Source organism: Physeter macrocephalus, chromosome 14, assembly GCF_002837175.3.
Source record: "Physeter macrocephalus isolate SW-GA chromosome 14, ASM283717v5, whole genome shotgun sequence".
Classification (NCBI taxonomy): Eukaryota; Metazoa; Chordata; class Mammalia; order Artiodactyla; family Physeteridae; genus Physeter; species Physeter macrocephalus.
Window position 1 is genome coordinate 114,746,799 of NC_041227.1, and position 22,735 is coordinate 114,769,533.

The window sequence follows — 22,735 nt, forward strand, 5'->3', positions numbered from 1 at the left end:
GGTCATTAGGGGATGGGCTGCAGGGGTCCTGCCTGGGGGCAGGGAAATGAGAAATTGACTCAGGACCCCGACGGTTCTTTGGGCCCAGCTCAGAATGAAGCTGGGAAGGGAGGCTGTGGGAGCTTGTGATTGGGAGGCCTGGAGGGTCTCTGCTCTTACTGTCACCCACTGCAGAGTGGGTCTGTGGGCTGTCTAGAGGCCTGAGCCACAGGCTGGCTGGGTGGGGGTCTGAAGGGCTGGGGCACCTGCCTCTCTCTTACAGCCTGCATGGGATCCTGGGCTGAGACTCTGCCTGGGAGGGGTGTCCTAGATTGAGGGGCATGAAGCCCCTGAAAGTTCCCCTGTTACCCTCGTCGTCGTCCCCCTCCCCCTTGGGTATAACCATCTCTGCCCTTGTTTCAGCTTCTGTGAGTCTCTGGATGGAAGGCTCCCTAAGCCTTTTTTCTGTCTCTCCCTCTCTTCCAACCTGGGTCTCTTCATCTTTGTCTTTGATTTTCTCTGCCTCTCTCTACTCTGTCTCTGTCGTGTCCCTGCCTCTCTCATGCTTTCTAGGTCTCTCCGTCTCTGTTTCTGACTCTCTCTGTCTGGCTGTGTTTCTCTCTGCTTTCCTTTCCCTTCCTTCCTCCCTCCCTCCCTCTCTCGGTGCTAATTCTGTGCTCTGTGCCGTTGTCCTCTTTCCTCGGCCGGCCCGGATCACCGTCTATGTGGGCTAGTCCCCTGGAGGCCGGCCCAAACCCTCTCTTAAGACCATCTCTCTTCCTCTGTCTGTGTTCTGCCCCCTAGCTCCGCTGCCAGCGCCAACCCCTGCCTCAGCCCTCTGTACCAGTCTGCTACCCTAACAAGAGGCAGAGGGTGCGCCCCATCAGGAGCGCAGGAGGAGGAGCGAAGAGACGCTCCACCCCTCCGCGTTCGGCCCCGCCCCTCCGGCCCCGCCCCTCCCTGGTCCCTGCCCGCGCCCCCAGCAGTGCCCTGGCAGCAGAGCCGCAGCTGCCGCCCGATGAATGGAGTCGCCTTCTGCCTGGTCGGGATCCCGCCCCGCCCGGAGCCCCGGCCCCCCAAGGTGAGGGTGCTGAGCCAGGGGAGGGGGCGGATCCAGGCGCTAACGGGAAGCTGGCAGCTGGGGCCGGGGTCGCTGCGCCCCCGCTCGGCGGGCACAGCCTGGGGCGCACGGCGCGGGCACCACGGGCATGGCTGCGGGGAACATCGGCTGGTGGCCGGGGAGGGGGCCGGAGCGCGAGCTGCCCTGGGCAGGGGGCGGGAAGGAAGAAGGCAGGCAGGGGGCCGGGGCTAGCACGGGGCTGCCAAGGCCGGGGGCACCGACCCGGGCGGCGGTGCCAGGCCCCCGGCGGCCGGGCAGCGGGGGCGGGAGGCCTGCGCCTTTTGTCCGGGTTTTCCAGGCGGGGCGCCTGCCGCCGTTTCCTCTGCCCGAGTTTTCGTTTTCCGTTGGCGAGGCCCCGGCACAGCTGGAGGGAGAGGGAGTGGGGGAGGGGTTCCCGGAGCGGGATGTCCTTGGCCACTGTGGCCGGACACCCCTTCCCTGCGCCACACTCCCCCCGCTGCCGGGCCGGACCGCCCGACGAGCTGTCCGGCGCGGGTCTACCGCCCCCCCCCACCACCCCGGGGAAGAGAAACAGGCCGGGGACCCCCGGTCTTGCAGGCGCGGCTGCCCTCCCCTCTGCCCTCTCGGGCTGGCTGTGGGTGGGTCTGGGCACGGGGTGCCAGGGGCATTACTCAGCGCTGGGCTGCTTTGCTTGGGTTCTTTCATCTGCCGGCTGCTGAGGCTGGGGAGGGCCAGCAGGGGCCTACGGGCCCCACTGGGGCCAGCATGCTACCTCTGAGCCTGACTGCCCCGTCCCACTGGAGCGCCCCAACATGCACTCCACCCCTTTCCAAGTCGAAGGGTTGAACACTGTCAGGCCAGTCATTTTCTGAGCTTGAAAAAGAAGTTTCCTGGGGGTCCAGGTTGGGATCAAGACCTGGGCTGAGGAGGTCTCTTCCTTTTTTGACCGGGCTGGAGGATTTAGGGCCATTCCTCCCCAACCATCCCCTCAGTGTTGGAGCTGGGGTCTGGTGCTTTGCAAACTCTGAGACTGGTGTGTATCTCAGGAGCTGGATGTAGGCACAGTTCTCCCTTGGTCTGCATCTCTATCCCTTGGCTCCCCCTCCACCTTTCAGCCAAAGGGTTTCCTAATTAGAAACTTGAATTTCAGGGTGGACTGGGGATGGAAGTGAACGTCATTATAGTTGAGTTCCTGGGTCGTTGAGTTCCTGGGATTCCCACCTCCCACACCCCAACACACACACACCGACACCTTCTTCATCTCCACCCACCCTACTATCTCCACCCCCAGCCCCACCCTGTGGCCCAGCTGTGGGAGGGCAGGGAAGGTGTTTGATCCCCTGGGGTTCTCCCCCCTCTGCCAGGGCAACAGCCCCATTCCCCAGAGCAGCTGCTCTCACTGAGATGTGCTCACTGGCCTGCGACTTGAATCTCAATTACATAACCAGTCATTTCGCCTCCAAACACAGCCCAAAGGCCCCCAGCCCCAGCCTCTTCTTCCACTTGCTCACAAGGTGGTTGGGTCCACCGTTGGTTTCTGGGAGCTCCAAGTTCCTGCATCTGAAGCCCCTCCCTCCCCTTGGGAATGATGAGGGCAGTAAATCCTTCAATGCTGGATTTGAGGGCCTCAAAAGCCCTGGGAGCAGGCAGGGTGGGTATTAGGGTCTGAGACTACACAGCGACAGTGCCAGGTCTAGAACCTGGGTCTTCTGATGGGAGTCACAGCACAAGATAAAGCTCTAGGGAGGGGAGCATTATTAGGAAGGTGCCTTTGGGACACCATGGGGAATGGGGCAGGCTTCTGAGGATCTCAGCTCAAACAGAGAGGGACTGGACGCTGGGAATAGGCCTTGTGTTTGGGCAGCCTGGATGGGGACCTCTGTGCCCCCGCATCAGGCCAACCCTGAGCTCAGGGGCAAGGGGAGCAGGAGGCCAGTCTGGCCCCCAGGGGTGCAGCATTTTTGGCATGGAGTGGGGGATGAGGGAGGGTGCTGAACAGGGCAGTGCAGTATTGGGCAGAGGCATTTATTGCTTCATCCTTTATCGCAGGGATACTTAAGAAGGACTTCATGATGTATCAGATTAAAAGAGAGTCTACAAAGGAGAATGGAATAAGTTTTACCAAATGAGGGACTGCAATTAGCCATTTGGGAGAACTTCTAGGGAGAGGCTTACAAGCTGCAGCATCCCAGGTGAGCCCGGAGCATCACGTAGGGAAGTTTCCTCCAGTAGAGTGGGTTAGGTAGTTTCCTGTAATGTTGGATTCCAGTGTAGAAATCTGGAGAGATTCATGGGAGATGCAAATATACTCAAATGAGCATATATATTAGGGCCTGAAAAAAATGTGTTTTAAGGATGGAGAATTGCTCTAATAGTACAGCTGATAGCTAAGACATAGATAGCAATTACTCTAGGCCAGGATTTATATAAGTTAGCTCATTTAATCCTCACAAAACCACCATGACGTGGGTGCCGTTATTATCCTCATTTTTCAGTTGAGGACACTGAGGCACAGAGAGCCAATAGCTTGGCCAAAATCACATCGCTAGCAAGTGGCAGAGCCAGGGTAGGAATCCAGAAGTCTGGCTCAAGTTCATGGTCTCACTCCACTACCCTGCTTTTCATGACCTGCCTTGTCTGCTGTCACTCTCACCCTGAATCTGGGTCCGTCTTGGATACAGGCCAAGATCAAGGTCAACCTCTTGCTGGATTGGAGCTCGGTTGCTTTCAGCTGGGACAGGGATGGGGACAAGAGCTCTCAGGGTGGCAAAGCCTCAGGTGTCCATCCATGGTTGGTGGGTGGGGAATCAGCTCATTTACTCCACCAACCCCCCATCCCGCCCTATGCTAGCCCACCGCACTTGGGCTGTGGCTTGGTTCATTGGTGTTTTCCTTCCAAAGGGGCATCAGCCCTGCTCTATTGGCTGCAGGGGTTCAAAGGTGAGATATTGGCTTGGTCAGGGATTTGGACAAAGCCTGGTTTTAATTATCCTGCTCTCTCTCCCTCCCCAGAGAGAGCCATGAATAGGGCCTGTGGGAGCTGGCTCTGCCTTTCCCCTAGTACCCTCCAACCCCTTCAAACAACCCGCCTTTAGATCCAGGCCTCCCTCTTTCATGTGAAATTGTGCCAGCTCGTCAGCAGGGCAGTGCCAGTCAGTACCAGGCAGGCGTCTCCTCTTCACTGCCTCAGTGGGACGAGAGGCTGGGATGGCCTTGGGACTGGACTCTGGGGCGAGTTTAAAGCTCTATGGGGGTGGAGTGTATTCATCATCTATCAGAGTGGGTCAGGACCAGAGGGGTCATCTTGTCCAACAGTGGGGAACCTGAGGCCAGAGAGTGGCCAAGGTCAGATAGGCCGGGAGTGGTGGACATGAACCCAGGGGTTCTGACTCCCGGGCTCCCAGGCCATGCCTTTCCCCACACAGTTCTGTCCCGGGTGCCCCCCTCCGGTGCAGGGTTCTGAGACTAGGCCCCAGGAAGGGAAAAGGAGGGCAGGGAGGAGCAGGGACAAGTGGACAATGTGTCCCGTTCATCTCTGTGTCCCCAGTGGCCAGCACAGTGCCTGGCACAGAGCGGCCCTCCATAAATGTTTGTGAACTGCAGGCCGGGAGCAGCCCCTCCCCTGGCCTCGTGGGTGCCCCGTGCCCAGCTCTGCCCCAGCATTGTGATGCTTGGTCTACACATCAGTCTCCCCTGCCAGACTGGGAAAATAATCATAGCAACTACTTCCACAGTGCTGACCACTGGGTACATTATTCCTATTCATCTGACAGATGAAGAAACTGGCACAAAGAATTATGTGGCTTCCTGAGGTCACACAGCTAGTAAGTGGCACAGCTAGGGAGTTGACCGTGCTTATTCCAAGCAGCCCCAGAGGTGTCATGTTTATCTTGGTATCCACAGCGCCTGGTATGCAGCCAGTACTCCGAGAATGTTTGTTGACTGACTGACTCACTGACTCACTGACAGTATATGGAAAAGTCACAGAATCCTGTAATCCTTTGGAAGTAGCTAGGTTGGAGTCTTGGGAAAGTAGCCTAGAGGAGCATCATTTTGTTATCTGTGCCAGGAGTGCCTGAGCCAAACCTAGAGAGGAAAGGAAGGCTCACCCAGGGGAATTCCCTGGCGGTCCAGTGGTTAGGACTCTGTGCCCTCACAGCAGGGGGCACGGGTTCCATCCCTGATCGGGGAATTAAGATCCTGCAAGCCGCGTGGTATGGCCAAAAAAACCCCCACGCCCTATCAGTACTGCCCTCCAAGACTTAACAACAGCCACTGGGGCCCCTCGGCTTTCTGACTTCTCTCTTGCTCCTACCCCCTCCCTTCCTCCTGCAGAGTTCCAAGGGGATGGCACTGAGCAACGGGCAGGTGGGAAAAGACTACAGGTTGGATTAAAGATGTCTGTTCCTTTTTCATCTCTCTGGTCCTGAGATGTTCAGCCCAATGCATCACCTTTGTGGAAGATTCTGTGCCTTTCAAGTTGGAGGGTGGACGGAGTGTCAGGTTTGGGACAGGGCCTGTCATAGTTATCAATTCTCCATCTCTCACCTCCAGTCCTAAACCTGAGTCCCAAGGTTACCTCCTCCAACCTTCTCAAACCTGCGTACCCCTAGGCGGGTGACCTCTTCCCCTCTGACTCCCCATGCTCTCCACTGGCTGGGTCTGTCACTATCCGCAGGCCACACTTCATCTGCTGACAAAGGCTGCTGGGAGCTAACCAGGAAAAAAGAAGTGTGGTGGGTGTGGTCTGCCTTCTCATCTAGACAAGCAACCTCGGGAGATGAGAGGCCCAGGCCTGGCACGGCCCCTGGTACATTGGGAGGCACATTGGGTGTCTAGGCCCTGCCTTCAGCCTGAGGGGGTTCAAATTTCAGCTTTAGCCCTTATTCACTATGTGACCTTGGCCAAGTTACTTACCCTGGCTCACGGGCCCGGACCGGGGCACGAACCCGTGTCCCCTGTATCGGCAGGCGGACTCTCAACCACTGTGCCACCAGGGAAGCCCTAGCCTCCATTTTCTTATCCCTGAAATAATCCCTCAAAATTGTTGAGAGGATTAAATGAGGTAATACAGGTAAACTGGCTCACATTTGGTAATCTCAGCTATTAGCAGCAACTGGATGGAAATGAGAACAACACCATTTGGGCTCAATGAAGAGAACCCTTTATGGTCGGAGTAATCTGAAGAGCTGTTCCTGGAGGTAATGAGGCCCCTGTCAGTGGAGGTGAGCAAGCACAGACTAGACTAGAGAGAATTCAGGCATTGGGTGAGGGGTTGACATAGAAAACCTTAAGAACCCTGCTTTGGGATCAGCACCGTGTGGTAGGAAATTAGAGGAGCAGGTGAGACCTGGTTCCCGCTGTTGGGAACTGGGGGGCGGAGTGAGAGGTTGGCTGCTGTGGTTTGGGCTCTGAGGCTCCTCTGAGGAGAGGGAGTCCTGAGAGGCTTCCTGGAGGAGGCCTGGAAGGATGGGCATGGTTCTGATGGGTGGGAGAAGTGGGGAGGCCACTGCAGGCCAGGAAGGGCTTGGTGGCTGAGGAGCGGTGCGATGCCTGGACCACTGGCTCTGAAGTCAGTCCCAGGCTGCCTCCACATCCTGGCTGCCCAAAGGGGTTGGGTGTATGGTGGGGGTGGGGAACTGGTAGCTCCCTGACCCCCCCACCCCCCAGACTCTCCTGGACGAGGGGCCAGGGCTACTCCCTGTGGCAAAGAGCTGGGGCCTGTAAGGAACAGAACTGTGGAAAGAAAGACTTCTTATGCCCAGTGCATTTGGGGGCGTCTGGGGGTCGGGGGAACAGTGGGGCCTTTGTCCCCAGCCACCGGGAATCTGGCCGAGCAGCCAGCCCTGGGTCTGGCTGGGCCCTCGGCAGGCAGGTCCTCTTTGAAGTGACCCTTTCAAAGCTCAGCCTGAATCCCTGGGAGGAGAGAACTTGGGGCGGAGCATGGGGATGACTGAGACCCACAAGCCAAGGATGGAAGCAGACCCAGGACTGGCCCCTTTGGCGGGAGGGCTGGGGGGAGATGTGTGGGCCGGAGGAATGTGGTCAGGCTAGGGGGACATGTGGGAGCCATGTGGGAGGACAACCACTCCAGGGTCTTGGCCCCCAAGTGAGGGTTAGTTAGGGAAGGACAGAGTTCATTTTGGCCTGGTTTCCAACAGTCCCTAGCTTGACTTCTCTCTGGCTCTGGGCTCCTAAATCTGCAGCTTTTTCCTTTTAAATTTCCTCAAAGAGTGTGAGAGCTCCTAGGAGAGAATTGGGTGTAGACGCAGGACTTAGAGGCCTTGGTAGGAGGGAGGGGTGGAGATCTGGGCTAGCCTGAGAGCCCGGAAAGGCTGGAAGGGGAGGCTGCAGTGCGGACCCCTACCCTCCGCCACAGAGTTTCCACCATTCTCCAAAAGAGAGCGAGGGAGTGGGGAGAGATGCCCTTGAGAAAGGGAACATCTTTGTAAGTTTTAGCTGGACAGATATTAGAGACCACCCCCTCCCCTGCCTCCCCACTTGGCTCAAAGGGAAACTGAGGCTTAGAGAAAGGCCAAGGCCAAGGGACTAGAAGCAGAGGGGAAGGGACAGGCAAAAATGGGAGGAAGAGGGAGGTTGGACGCCAGGTGAGAAGTGGGTTCAGGCTGCTGAGTTCTAATCCAAGGGTGGTGGAGAAGTGCCCATGGTCTCTCCAGCCCTGACCTGCTGTGATTCCATGAACCGGGGGAAAGGAAGGGGCGAGTTTCTGTTGGCAGTTTTGTTTGGACTGAGCAGTGGACCGTGAAGCCTTCGGCAGCCCAGGTGAGACCCCTACCCCACCCTGAGGCTGTTTTCTTGTTCACGCCCCGCATCCCCATCTTCCCCTGGCGCCACAGCACTCTCTGTACTTGGGAAGATTCTTCCAAATCTCCCTTTCCTCTTCCGAGGGTGTGGCCCCTGGTTCCTCCCCAAGAGAGGGAGGAGGGAGCTGAGCACCCCAGGCCGTGATTGGGGGCTGCGGGCAGTTCTGGTACTTTCCTGTATCTTGCACTGGCATCCGAAGAGCTGAGCCCTCATTAGCTCTAATGAAGCCTTGGCATCGTGCCCCACCTCGGCCCTGAAGCACCTGGTGGGGGTGAGGGGATAAGGGGGCAGCTGAGGTTGGACCCATAACCCCAGGAGGGGGTGGGATGTCTGCAAGAGGGGAGAGTGGGAGTCAGGAAATGGGGGTCACACAAGGCCAGGACTGCTGGTGGGATGAGAAACAGAGCCCTCTTCCTTTCGAACTGGGAGCTTTTCCTCCTCCAGTGGCTCCCAGGTGTTATGGTCCCCACAGTGCTAGGAAAAGCATTATCCGAGACTGGGTGTGGCCTGGGGCTCTGAGGACATTCCCAGGCCTGGCTTGTGTGAGAGTGTCCCTCTCCCTAATTATAGCGTGGGGCAGGAGAAGGCCCTGACTCCAGAAACTGGAGGCTCAGTGCCTGGGAAAATCAGGCAGCGGCTAGATTTTCATGCAAACCATACTTTGTTCATTTGGTGACCATTTCCTCTGTGCCTCTGGGTTCCAGGCTCTCTCTGTGGGTCTTGGGACCTGGATGGATATGACACGGGCCGGCCCTCAAGGGGTTCCTTGTCTGCTTTTCTCACCACCCAAAAGCTCCACTAAGATTTTTTTCAGGGGTTCTGAGATGTGCATCTACAGTATCTGTCAGTCCAGAACACCCCTTGCCACCGCCCAAAATATTATCATAAAAATTGGCCTGATCTAACTGGGGAGACAGACCCAGTTAGACAGACCCTGTCTTCACTGTGACATCATTTGAGTGTGAATGAGGTCACAGAAGTGGTAACAGGAGTTTACAGATGGAAACAGTGTCACTGGGGAGAATTGCTATAGGGATTGGTTAAAAACCAGTTGGTGATATGATTAATCTCCTTTCTCTCATCTCCTGTTTCCAAACAATAGTTAACAATAGTTAAGCTGAGGATTCTTTATCGAAACTTCTTCTGATCAATTTTCAAGGACCATCATGAAGTGGTTGTACATTTACTGATATATGAACCAAGACCCTGAGAGGCTAAATTACTCCACCAAAGGTCACCCGGCATCCGAATTTAAATCTGGGTCTTTCTGAATCCTAACTGAGGCTATCCTGTGTCACGGCTACGTTCCCTGACAAGGAAGAGCCTGGGAGCACAGCTGCCACCCTGGGAAAGTGGACCCTTCCCCCTGCCCCCAGCTGAGCCTTGAAATCCAAGTAGGGGTTGGCCTAATGAGGGAAAGGTGGTGGATGCAGGCAGCACAATTATGTTCTGCTTCTCTGTGACTCTGCTTGCACAGGGATTTTCCCTATGCCTCCCTGGAGTCTGGGTTTGCTCACGAGTGGTGTGGAGGACCCCATGGCTCTGTCAATAAACACGGGCTGAGTCCCTGCCTCCTCTAGAGATGCTCCAGCTCTGAGGGGAAGAAGACTTTACCAAGGAGGTGAGGCTTGCCAAGGCTTGAAATATGCCTGCTGGGATCAGTGGGGTGGTGGAGAAGGGAGAGCAGGGCATTTCAGGTAGAAGGACCCAGCGTGAGCAAAGGCAAGGAGATGTGAAACAGCCTGGCCTCTTGTGGGGTCAATGAGAGTAAGACTGAGAGTAAAGAGAGATGAGATTGTCAAGGCCAATGAGGGCCAGATCCTGTCCCTCTCCTCCGTCATCATGGCGGATCCTTCATGCCATACTAAGGAACTTGACTTGCTCCCATAGATACTGTGGAGCCATGGAAAGGTGTCAGGAAGTGGAGGCAGCAGACCATCTGAGAGATGATGAGGGCTGGACGTGGAATTGGAGTTGGAGAGGAGAGGATAGGAGTGGGATGCATCACCCTCTTCCCCTCCCCAGAAGCTTCTGTGCCATCTCTTCCCCTTGTCTGATATAGCCTTCCCTGCCTTCTCCATTTCACAAACTTCTATTTATCCTTCAATGCTCAGTTCAAATATTCTTCTCTGTAAATCTGCCATCCCTCCCCCGACCAGCCACCAATTCCTCGAATATATGGGGATTTCCTCCTCTGGGGACTAGACTTTAAGCCCCATCAGGGTAGGGACTTTTGTCTTGTTCACTGCTCTATCTCCAGCTTCTAGACCAGGCCAAGTTGAATGAATATTGTTGACTGATGAACTGAAAGTTTCCATAGCACTTCGCACTGCCTTGTGAAAACCCCATGATAATAATAGGAGTATTGGTTGCAACTAACATTTATTGAACATTTCAGTGCCAGGCACTGCTGTGCTGAGCACTTTATACACACTAGCTCTTTGATCTGCACAACAACCTCATGGAGAATAGATTATCTCTATTTTATAAATGCAGCAACAGAAGCTCAGAGAGGTTAGTAACTAGTCCAAAAGGATACACAGCTAGGAAGTGGGATTCAAGTTGGGATTCAAAACCAGATTCCTCTGAATCCTGTTTAGGAATGTTTAGACACTATGCTCTGCAGCCTTTTAATTTTGTCTCATGTCTGTTTCTTCATAAAATCTCATGTTTTTTTTTTTATTAATAAAAAAATCCTTTGTGGACTACTGAACTAAGATTTGTTGAACAACTTCTATGTGCTAGGCACTCCACACTAAGCCCTCTCAAGGACCCCATTTACAACTGAGGAGACTTGAGAGGAAAGAGACTTGACTGGGGTCACACAGCTGGGACCTGATCTTACAACTCTTTGACGCCTCGCCCTCCAGGACACCTAGTCAATAGTGTCAGAATGAAAGAAAGAGGAGCCGGGCTCTGAGATTGACTGACTTGTTTGGGGGCACACAAGGGGCTGAACTGGGCCAGGGAAGTTCTCCCCACTTCCGTCACTGATGAAGAAAGGGGGTCCAGAGGCAGGGATGGAACTGTTGTAATTTCCCAAGTGCCCAGCTGTCTGTCAGACATGTGAGCTCCAAGGAGTGGAGGCTGACCTGGCGCTGGGGTGGGCGGGGATGGTATCACAGCAGCAGAGCCTTACCAGGACCTTGACAGAACAGGGTGAGAGGCCTCCAGAGGCTGCACATATCAGTGCGACTTCAGCCAAGGGCTGACCCGAAGGACCGCTTGGGAACGGCGGCTGCCCGGGTGGAAGCCGGTGTGAGCAGGGGCCCTGTGCGGGTCTAGTGCCCCTTAGGACCACCTTCCCGGAAGGACAGAGACCCACCAATCAGATAAGCCAGCTGCTCTCTATTTGCATGTCATCTGCATGACCACACCTCTTCGCTCCTGCCACTGAGCCTCCGCCTCCAAGAGTGCCTCCTGGGCCTCCGCCCCATTTCAGGACCCTGTGCAGGGCTGGCGTGGGAGGGCTGGGCTGGGGGGCTGCGGGGCGTGAAGGGCAGACCTGGGCGGCCAGCGTGGCCGCCCTATTCATAGCTCAGGGGCTGGCGTAGTTCGCATATTTGGCGTTACTCACGTCTGGCAGCCCGCGGCTGCCGCCCCTCCGCGCTCCTCCCTCCCTCCTCTTTCCTCCTCTCTTCGCTCTTCCCTCTGTCTCCTCTCCCACCTTCGATCTCTGCCAATTTTCCTGAAATCTAGGATTGGCCGAACCCACAGGAGGAAACTGAGGCCTAGGGAGGGGGCGTGTCTTTCGGCCGGGCCTCCAGGGAGAAACTGGTAGTAATGAGGCGTATAATGAGGTGGCTGAGAGCCTGGGTTCTGCCGGCAGACAGACCTGAGCTTGAATCTGAGCTGCCGCTATCTGTGGCACCCCGGCAAGTTCCTTAGCTTGCAGTCCGGGCAGCTTTTCAGAAACAGTCAAGCTGAGACCTCGAGGATAAGGGATCAGTTAAGGGAAGGTGGGGGAGGGAGAGAGACAAATGTTATATTCCAGGGAGAGGGAACTGTGGATGTGGTGGACCAGCCCTGAGTGGACAAGGGCTTGGCCAGCTGAGGTGAGGGGACAGCGGACCCTGCAAAAGAGATGAAGCAGCTTCCCTTTTCTCCCCACCCCTTATTCCCTTATTCCAGCACCCCCACTTTCTGGATCTGGTTCCTACCGAGGAAGGAGCGGGGGGTACAAAATGATGGACAAAGATGCGAAGCAGCCTCTGCCCCAGGTAGACCTTTCCTGGGGGCAGGGGGTTTGCCAACCATCTGCTTTCTCTGAGGAGAAGCTCATTCATTCCTGTACATTCAGAAGCAGTGTGCCGAGCACCCACTCTGTGCCAGGTGCCATGCCAGGAGCTGTGGATTTGACTGCCAGCAAAGCAGACATGGTTCCAGCCTTCCAGAACTCACAGCCCCAGGGGGGAGATGTTGGTCAAAATAACCTCATAAATTATACAGGCACCATCTCGAGAGTGCTGTGAGAGGGTGCAAAGGGACCTGACCTGGTCTGGGGGCCAGAGGAGGTGTCTCTGGGGAGTGACTTTTTTGCTGAGAACTTCAGGGTGGGTAGGAGTTAATTAGGGTGTGGGTTGGTGAGGCAGGGAGGGAACCAGGGAAGAGAGAACAGCATTCCAGAAACAGCATGTGCAAAGGACCTGAGGCTGGAGGGCTGCCTGGTCCGCAAAGGAAATGGAAGGAGGCCAGGGTAACTGGAGCACAGAGAAAAGGGGTGTGGTGGGCCTGGAACCTAGAGGCACGTCCCACAGGGCCTGGTGGTCATAATATTAAAACAATTAGTCTGGACTGTAAGGGGCCAGAGGAGTGATGGAGACTTGGGGTAGAGTGGACATGGTGAAGTGGGTGGACTCAGGAGACATTTGGGAAGCAGAGTCCACTCTGATGGGTGGGATGTAGGGCTGGGGCCATAATCCCTCCCATTTATTGGTTCCCAGAATGCTTTCCCAGCAACTTTGTCAGGCTGCTATCCCTAGCTTCATTTTGTAGCTGAAGAAATAAGAAAACCTGTGTGAACTTGAGGTCACACAGCCAGAAAAGGACTAGGGCCAATACCATTGGCAAGTGTGACCCTTTCTCTAGATCAGCTTTTCTCGATGCTGGGCCAGTGGCCTCTCTCTCACCAGCCTTCTATCCCCCACCCCTAGGCACCCTGTGGGTTAGCTCAGCATTCCCTATCTAGCACCAGACTGGGTGGGGGGCCCAAGAGGCCAAGGTGGTGTGTGGGTGTGTGTCACACTTATCCCAAGAGGCTGCTCTGCTGTTAAATGAGGTAATGCATGTGAAGTGTGCCTGGCATATAGTGAGGGCTCAACAAATATTAATTACTGATGTGGCTGTTACAATGTCCCCAAATGCAGAGCCAGGCACATGGTAAGGGGGAGGATCTGGGGCCGAAGGCGTTGCTGTCTGTCCTCTTCTGACCACAGAGCCCAGCCCAGAAATCATCTCAGCTCCCTCACAGGCAGGAGCCTTGGGAGGTTGTTTGTCCCTGCAGAGCCACCATCCATCCCCTCCACCCTTCCAGCTGCCTCTGTGGCATCATGGGCTGGATTAGGGAGAGGTTCAACTCTTAGGCAGGGTGAAGGGATAACCTGGGGAGGTTGAGCAGGGCCTGGGGTGAGGGGGGTGGGTGGTTTCTTGGGTGGAGCTGAGAACCTCTCCCTGCAGGGAGCCCCATGTGCCCCTGGGGAGACTTTTGGGATCTGCTGAGACCTGCCCTGGGAGGGGATGACGTCTCAGCTTGACTTGGACTGAGTGATCCCCTGGAAGACACCAGTGGGTGCACCTGTTGTCTCTGCCCAGGTGGTCAGATAACAGGAAGAACTTCCAGAGAGAGGTGTGGGGGACAATAGGAAGAGCCATGGCCAGAGTTCTCCCCCAGTCTCCTCTGAAATGAGCTGTTCATTGTGGAGTCAAAGAACGGATATGATGATTTTGGAGAAGAGTCATTGCAGGCATTTTCTGGCCTTCAGGAATGACTGTCCCTAACATGTTCTAGTCTGAAAAAGGGCTCTGGCCTCTCTCCAGGACTCCTTGACCAACCAAAGTGAGACCCTTCCTAAGGTCCCACATTTGCTCTGTCCTTCTGCAGAAGACCCTGCTCCTCTGTACGAGATGGGGAGGGTGACCCTGGGGCCTGGTTGGGGGCCTGGAGAATGCAGTGGGGGAGGTGGGGTGGAAGGAATGAGGGCACCCTGCCCACTCGGGGCTGTGAGGGAGCTAAGTGTGCCAGACCTGGGCCACCAGGGGGCTCTCCCGCACACGGGATCTCTCTGCATCTCTGACAAGACTGTGCATCCTTTAGCGTTCAGGCATGGTTTTCTTGGAGCGTGTGCACGAGAGAGCACGCGAGAACGGGGTCTTGCCTCTGTGTGCACACCCTGGTATGTGTGTATATGTTACGGGTGGTGTGTAAGCATATGTAGGCTTGGGAAAGACGTGTGTGCCGAGGGGGGTGGTCAGGCCTCAGGGGGTCAGGAACCCCATACTTAGCCTGGCTTTTGCTAGAAAAACTCTTCCAAGGTTCTGACACCTTGGAACGTGGCCTCTCAAGGGACTGTGCATCCATCAGTCCAGCCTCCGATGGCTGGTAGGTCCTCATCAATGCCAAGGACCTACTCTGTGGGAGGTTCAGACTCCCCTGGAAGCCTGAGAGCTCCCCTTGTGCTCGGTCTACTAGGGCCTCAAAGATGACAGCAGGGGTTCTGAGAGGCACAATGGATGGGATGGGAGGGAAAGGTCCTTCAGGCAGGAGGTGCCCAGCTGTCCCGGGCAATCTCTGTGGGCAGGGCCTGCTCCTGGGCCCCAATGGAAGACCCATTCATTTGTTCCATCTTCTTTCAACAATATATATATTTTTTAACCATTGTGCCACCAGGGAAGTCCTAACAATATATATTTTTTTCATTTGAATTCTGACTTTGCCATTTTTTTTTGGTGTGTGGCAAAATATACGTATCTCAGAATTTATCATTTTTAAGTGTAGAGTTCAGTGGCATTAAGTACATTCACATCGTTGTGCAACCATCACCACCACATGCCTCCAAAACTTTTTTAAAAAATTTATTTATTTTTGGCTGCACTGGGTCCTTGTTGCTGCACGCGGGCTCCCTCCAGCTGTGGCGAGTGGGAGCCACTCTTCACCGCCGCCGCCATCGCCGCCGTGCGCTGGCCTCTCACGCAGCAGAGCACGGGCTCCAGGCGTGCAGGCTTCAGTAGTTGTGGCTCACGGGCTCCAGAGCGCAGGCCCAGCAGTCGTGGCGCATGGGCCCATTTGCTCCGCGACATGTGGGATCCTCCCGGACCAGGCCTCGAACCTTTTGGCTTTTATGAATAATGCTGCTATGAACATCATTGTACAAATATCTGAGTCCCTGCTTTCTCTTCTTTTGGGTACATGGCCAGATGTGGAATTGCTGGATCGTATTGTAATTCTATGTTTAATTTTTTGAGTAACCACCATACTGTTTTCCACCATTTTGCATTCCTACCAGCAAGACTTATAAGAGTTCCAATTCCTCCACATTCTCGCTGTCAGCAAATAATTTTTTTTTTTTTTTTTTTTTTTGCGGTACGTGGGCCTTTCACTGTTGTGGTCTCTCCCGTTGCGGAGCACAGGCTCCGGACGCGCAGGCTCAGCGGCCATGGGTCACGGGCCCGGCCGCTCCGCGGCATGTGAGATCTTCCCGGACCGGGGCACGAACCCGTGTCCCCTGCATCGGCAGGCGGACTCTCAACCACTGCGCCACCAGGGAAGCCCAGCAAATAATTTTTGAGAGCCTACTGTGGACAAAGCACTCTAGCGGTACAAATACATTTCTTTACTTTAAAAAAAATACTTCTTTCTTTATTTTTGGCTGCGTTGGGTCTTCGTTGCTGCATTGGGGCTTTCTCTAGTTGCGATGACAGGGGCTACTCATCGCGGCGGCTTCTCTTGTTGCGGAGCACGGGATCTAGGTGTGCGGGCTTCAGTAGTTGTGGCCCATGGGCTCAACTGCTCCATGTCATGTGGGATCCTCCCGGGCCAGGGTTCGAATCCGTGTCCCCTACATCGGCAGGAGGATTTTTTTTTTTTTTTTTTGGTACGCGGGCCCTCACTGTTGTGGCCTCTCCCGTTGCGGAGCACAGGCTCCGCACGCGCAGGCTCAGCGGCCATGGCTCACGGGCCCAGCCGCTCCGCGGCATGTGGGATCTTCCCGGGCCGGGGCACGAACCCGTGTCCCCTGCATCGGCAGGCGGACTCTCAACCACTGCGCCACCAGGGAAGCCCACAAACACGTTTCTGAAAATTTAGTAGCTATTGTCCTTAGGAATCTCTCAGTCTAATGTGGGAGACTCACGCCAGGCCCTTGAGCAGTCTCCAATCTGAGGGGGAAAGACACAGGCCATGACCTCTGGGAGACTCTGGACTAATATGGGGCAAAAACAACAAAAACAACAATCCTGCTCTCAGGGAGCCCAATCTGATGGAGGAAGCATAACTTCTTCCTTTTGGGGAGTCCCCAGACAGGCCCAGAGACCAGAATGGATACGTGGAGGGCATGCCTTGAGACAGTCAAGGGGCTGGTGAGTGTCGTAAATCAGGGGCTGGAGAGGGCTTGTGGTGGGCTCTAGCCCGCGCTGGCCCACAGTTGCCTGGGCAATGGCCCCACTGTTTACTTTGCGGCTGGCTCCAGACTCACCCTTTTCTGCAAGTGCTCATTTCCCACCGTGAGGAAAGATGCTCATCTTTAGTTTCTCCTCCCTCTGGTGTCCCTGAGGAGGGAACTGGCTGTCTTGCTGGGAGGGGGCCCTGCCAGCCTGGCACCTTTGCCATCCTCCTTGTCTGCTGGGAGCAGGTTCCATCCTGGGGTCTCATGTCACCCGCCCCTTCCTCGCTCCCAAATGGCCTACTGACAGGGCTCTGGGCCTGCCGAAGTTCTGCTGTGGAAGGGGGGCTGCTGCTGATTCCTCGCTGCTTATTAGGGGGAGGTGGGGCACATAGGGGCCTGTAGGGGGTAGGCAGTGGGAGGTGGTGGTGATGACCACATGAATAGATTCGCCTGGGTTTGTACAGACCTCCTTGAGTGTCTGCATGTGTCACTGTCTTTGTGTACATGTGGCTGAGTTGTCTGCATGTCTGAATGTGAGTGTGGTTGGGTATGTGAGAGTGTGAATATGCAAAAGACAGTGAAAACATCTTGCATTGACCTTGAGGGCATTATGCTAAGTGAAATAAGTCAGAGAAAGACAAATACCTTATGTATGATCTCACTTATATGTGAATCTAAAAAGAACCCCCCAAACAAAACCCCCCCAAACCCCAAGCTCACAGATACAGAGAACAGACTGTTGGTTGCCAGAGTGGCGGGGGTGTGGGGTGAAATGGGTGAAGGGAGTCAAAAAGTACAAACTTCCTGTTATAAAATAAATAAGTCCTGGGGCTGTAATGTACAGCATGGCAACTATAGTTAATAATAGAGTATTGCATATTTGAAAGTTGCTAAGAGGGTAGATCTTAAAAGATCTCATCACAAGAAAAAATTTCTGTAACTAAGTATGGTGACAGATGTTTAACTAGACTTATTGTGGAGATCATTTCAATATATACATAAATATCCAATCATGCTGTACACCTGAAACTAATATAACCTTACATGTCAATTATACCTCAATAAAATTTTTTTTAAAAAAGAAAACAAACAAAAGTTTGCATTTATTGAACCCCTACTATATGCTCAAGACTTTCTTTAATTGACTTAATTCTCCTAAGAACCTATGAGGTGGAGCTTAGTGTCATTCCCATTTTATTGGTGAGGAACTGAGGCTCAAAGAGGTTAAATAACTCACCCAAGGTCTCACAGCCAGAAAGGGGTAGGGATAGGACTCAGTCCCAGAAGTCCTGGATTCCAGAGGGCCCTGGAGCCCACATGCTAACCCCTGAGCCGTACTGCCACCGGAAGAACTAGGGGATTCTGTGCTGCTTGGGATTGTGTTGGTCCCTCCTTGATTTCTGGCATCACGAGTGCCTCCTCCTCCCTTTTCTCTCACCCTCCCCTCCCCCAGCCTTCCTTGGCTCGGGCCCAGTTTCAGGGTGGGAGAGGAGTGTTGCAACACCCTCACTCAGGGCAAGACTGGCCCTGGATGGTGAAAGCACGGGGTCTGGAGAGACCCTCTGAACCACCCACTGCCCGCAGGCTAGACCGAGTGTGGGGTTCCCAGGTTCCTGGTGACGCGGGGTTATCTGCACATTGAGGGTGTTGGGGAGACTCCGGCCTGCCTGGCCGGCTCATCCGCTTGGCCTGTTGGGACACGTCGGGACTGCACACAAGTGGTGCTGGGAAGCAGGCATCTGAGTGGGGCAGAAGGGTGGAGGAGGAAGGAGGGGGCGGCTGCCCTTGAATGAGGAGACTGGGGCAGGGGTCAGAGGCCCAGGCGTGGGCGGGGCGGGCATGCCTTGGGTATCGCATTGCCTGCATGCCTGGGATGGATGGGCTGGCAGGGGATTTGCTCCGTCTGTGTGTGAGGCTGTGGTGGGGGGGGTGTCCCAGTTTGATGGTGTGTGATGGGTGTATGGAACCAGTCGGAGCCTTAGAAATGCCGGATGATTCTCTTGGGTTGGGGGCATTGTTTGTCCTGTGGTTTGAAGCCTGCATTCTGGGAGGAGGCACAAAGCAAGCAGAGGAAGGAAAGCAGGCAAATTGACCCTGAGACCCCCCTCTCTCACTTCCTGAGCCACACGCCCTTCAGCAGTATCAGTTTGCCTCCTTCTTCTATCATCTGACCCTTGGGCCCCAGGATGCTCCCCTCTTCCCCAGTTTCTGGTTGTCAGGCTGGCCCCTGCAGTCTTCTGCTTCTCCAGCTCAGCCCACTCTCTGGTTCAAAGGCTTACCTGGGAGGCCCCTAACCCCTCTCTCAAACAAACTGTCCGCTCCTAGAGAGAAGAGGCCCTGAAGCCCTGACACAGGGGCTCCTTTGGCATGTATATGGGGGTCTCCCTTGGTGGGGCTGAAGGCAGCTGGCTTGGGCCTGGATCTGGAACTGGGGACCCCTGAACAGACTTCAGGAGCTAGGACAACACTAGTAGAACTGTAAGCGCCCTGAGGGTAAGGTCTACACTCATCTTGTTTTTCTAAGGTGTCCCAGCCCCCAGCACAGCCCCTGGCCCACAGCAGGCACTCAAGTCTTGGTTCTTGAATACATAAATGAGAGGATAATGGAAAGAGATCTGAGTTAGGGGTTACAACCCTGGGATGGTCCCACCTTAGTAAAAGCAAGCCTTGAACCAGTCACTTGTCCTCTTTGAGTCTCAGTTTCTGCATCTGAAAAATGGGTATAAAAACAATCTCAAATAACTAACTCTTAGGGTAAGGTCAAATGAGATAAAGTGAAAGTGCTTTCAAACAGTAAAGGATGATGATCTCATGTGGAGAGAGGAAGACCGGATGCCCTCCCTTTGGGGGTGTAGTCCCCAAGCCCTCCGCAGGGGACCTTCAGGAAGATAAGGTTGAATGGATTTTGCAAGCTGGTCAAACTAGAGGATTGATGGGAGGGACTGCTCAGCGGGGTAATTCCTGATTTGGGGGGAGGAAGCCGGGGAGGGTGTAGGGGAGGAGGACTCACACCAGGCAGGAAGGCTTGGAATAGAATCTCAGCTACGCCTGGTATTTCCCAGCCCTTGGCCCCCTCCCCCACTGCACTCTGGGGCCCACCCCACATTCCTTTCCCAAAGGAAATGGGGGAGGGGGCCGAGAGGCTCCCCAGGCCTGGAAGATCATTTATTCAAACTATGTGTAAGTTTCTAGGCCCTGTGGTGTGTACCTTGCTCCTGACATGCCTGTGGAGGAAGCTGGGGTGGAGTGGGTGGGGTGGGGAAGGTGTGGGTTTGTGTTGGAGGAGGCTGTTACCTCCTTCTGGGGGCCTTGTTGCCCCTGCCAGATTAGAGGGCAGGAGATGGGCGTCATAGATGGCTTATCATTTCCCAGGTCTCTGCTGCCCTGAACACAGAAACCCCGTGCTGCTTCTCCACCTCGCCTCTCCCTGCAGCCCTCAGAACCAGCCCTCAGAACCCTCAGCAGTTTCGAGGGGCGGGGGGGAGTCGATTCTTTTTTTTAAAATGAATTTATTTTATTTTTGCTGCGCACAGGCTTTCTCTAGTTGCGGTGAGCAGGGGCTACTCTTCGTTGAGGTGCGTGGGGCTTCACATTGCGGTGGCTCTCTTGTTGCGGAGCGTGGGGCTCTAGGTGCACAGGCTGAATTCAGTAGTTGTGGCTCACGGGCTTAATTGCTGCGCGGCATGTGGGATCGAACCAGGGCTCGAACCTGTGTCCCCTGCATTGGCAGGCAGATTCTTAACCACTGTGCCACCAGGGAAGCCCCAGGGAGGTTGATTCTTGATCTAGATACACAGCAGCACCTGTTGGCCATGAGAGGCTCCATGGGGCGTGAGAGGGGAGAGTGAGTCTTATTTCCTCAGAACCAGGCACTGGACTTGCAGCAAGAAGAAAGGAAGTTAGGCAGCTGGGGGGACTAACTGGCTGCCTGCTGGGGAAGCAGGTCAGACTCTGAGTCAGGACATCCCTGTGGTCATTGCCCTCCATTTGGGGCGGCAGAGTCTGACATGGCTGAGGACATCTCGGCGGTGCTTCCAGCTGGTCTGAGGCCCTGGCCTTTGGAGGGCATGACAAGGGCAGGAATGATCCTGACCCAGAAGCCTTGGTTTTCTAGTGATGGGGGTGGGGGAGGTGCTGATGGAGATGCCAGGAGTCCTGCTCCCCCGACCGCGGTCCTTTCCCACTCTGTCCCAAGCCCTCCTGACTCAGCGCTGGTGGCAGCCTCGCTCTTCCCTTCCGGCTTCCGCCAGGGTGGGGGTGGGGGTCCAGCTCCTGCACAGGGGGCCCAGCAAGCGGCAAACAGGAAACAGGAGAACAAAACCGCTCCCTGGCCCCCACATGCCTCCCCCTCCCCCTTCCTCCCGTCCCCCCCCCCTCCTGCCCACCCCCATGGTCCTCTATTTCTCTTCCTTCTCCCCTTGGTTTCCCCCTCCTCTGTGTGCCCCTCTTTCTCTCTCCTCTACCTCCCCCCACAGGATCCTCCATCCTGGCCTGTCCTTGCTGGGGACAGCAAGTGATGGGATAAGGGAGGGAAGGAGGAGCTGACGCTTCTGCCTGGTTCTCCCTTCTGGTGGCTTTTCCCCCACGAGGGCCCAACCCCATGACTCTTCCTCCCCCGACTCCTAGATTTGGGAGCAGGGTTGGGCTGGATCTGCTCCCCTCTGCGCCCGGCCTCCCTTACCTGGATGCTGGCTAGAATATAGGTATAAGATCCAAAGTTGGAATGAGGGGCTCCGGACTTGGAGTCCCAGTGCTGCCCTAACGAGCTGGGTGCTCTTGGGCTTCTGTTGTTTTCTGAAAACTGGGTCAGGGCAGTGGCCCCAGGCCCCAGGGAGTGGCTGTGCGGGGTGGGGGGAGCACACGGTGAACAGTCAAGTGGGATAGAAATGGGGGCGGCCATGACACGCCTACTAGCCAAGGCCTCTGTCGGCCCCACCCGGGAAGGGGCCTGGGAAGAGAGAGAGCCAGGAAGGGGCGGAGGGCAGGGTCTGCCATCGACTGGGGCTTCCTGTCTGACTCACATGCTAGGGGTGAGGTGGGGGCCAGCTTGGAGCCCATTGTCGGCTTGTGGTGGCCCCTCTGGGTAGAGCATAATGGGCAGGGGGTCCTGGGGAAAAGGGTCTGTCACACGCTCCCACAGGTGGTGGTGGGGAGGGTATAACGTGACTCTGAGGTGGGGTGATTATGAGAGAGCACTGCTCTCTGAGCAGGGCAGAGTGTGTGTGTGTGTGTGTGTGTGTGTGTGTGTGTGTGTGTGCGTATGCGTATGTGTGTGTGAGACCTGAGAGGGCACGGCAGCAACGCATGGAGTGGATGTGCTGGCTAGTGTGTGCACGTCCTCTAGTTGTGTGCCTTCGTGGGGTTTGTGGGTCTCTCTGTGGGGTGTGTGTGGAATGTATGGGTGGGCAGGTGGGGGCCTGGTGTGCTTTCAGGGGCACGGTGGGTATGCTTGCAAATGTGTCTCTGTGGGGTGTGTGGGCCATTGTACCCATGGGAGGGTGTCCAAAGTGTGTGTGCATACAGGATGTCCACGTGCAATGTGTATATGAAGGGAATAGTGTGTTTGTGTGTGTGTTTGTGTAGGGTATGTGGACAGAGGGGGAGTGAGTGACTGTGTGTGGGGAGGGGAGGGTGTGCGGTGTCTAGAAGTGTGTGTGGTGCGGGTCTGTAAAGGTGGGTTGGGTGTGTGTTTACATACGTACGCGTGGGAATGTGTATTTCTCTAGGGCGCAGGCAGCTGGTTGAGCTTTGGACTGGAAGGAGTATAAGAGTGCGCGGGCAGGTACAGTAACTTTTTGTGTGAGTGGGGTGTGTGTGTGTGTGTGTGTGTGTGTGACTGCGGGGGCGCTGTGCAGGGCCTCTAGTGTGTGGGGAGTGTGAGTGTGTGGGATGGGGCGGCCGCGCACAGGGGCCGCCCCGGAGGGGGAGGCGTCTGCCCTGCGAGACTCGCCGGCGTGTCCGGGCTCAGGCGCCCTCGGCCAGGAGGCGCGGGAGGCGCGGAGCTGCTGCAGCCGTCCTGCTGCCGTCCGCGCGGGCCGTCCGTCCCCTGGGGGCCCCAGGGCTCCGGGCCCGTGGCTCCGGGGGGCGGGCGGGGACCCCCGGGGCCCGCCCGCCGCCGCCGCCGCTGCCGCCCGGGGGGCCGAGGACGCCGCCCGCCGGGCGCCGAGGAGCGGCCGCCGGCCCCCGCGCAGCGCGCCAGTCTCCGGAAGCCGGGCACACGGCGCGCTGGGGCCGGGGCGGCGGGCGGGCC

At 55.8% G+C, this 22,735-nt stretch overlaps 1 protein-coding gene across 1 annotated transcript in view; it reads left to right on the forward strand.

Annotated features, from left to right (window-relative positions):
• The first annotated feature begins 983 nt into the window (after positions 1 to 983).
• ARHGAP23 (Rho GTPase activating protein 23) overlaps positions 984 to 22,735 on the forward strand; it is a 77,025-nt gene continuing 55,273 nt past the window's right edge. Inside the window, exon 1 of the mRNA XM_024130044.3 lies at positions 984 to 1,060. Coding sequence (XP_023985812.1) covers positions 998 to 1,060 — 63 coding nt within the window. The 5' untranslated portion in view covers positions 984 to 997. The remainder of the gene's footprint in view (positions 1,061 to 22,735) is intronic.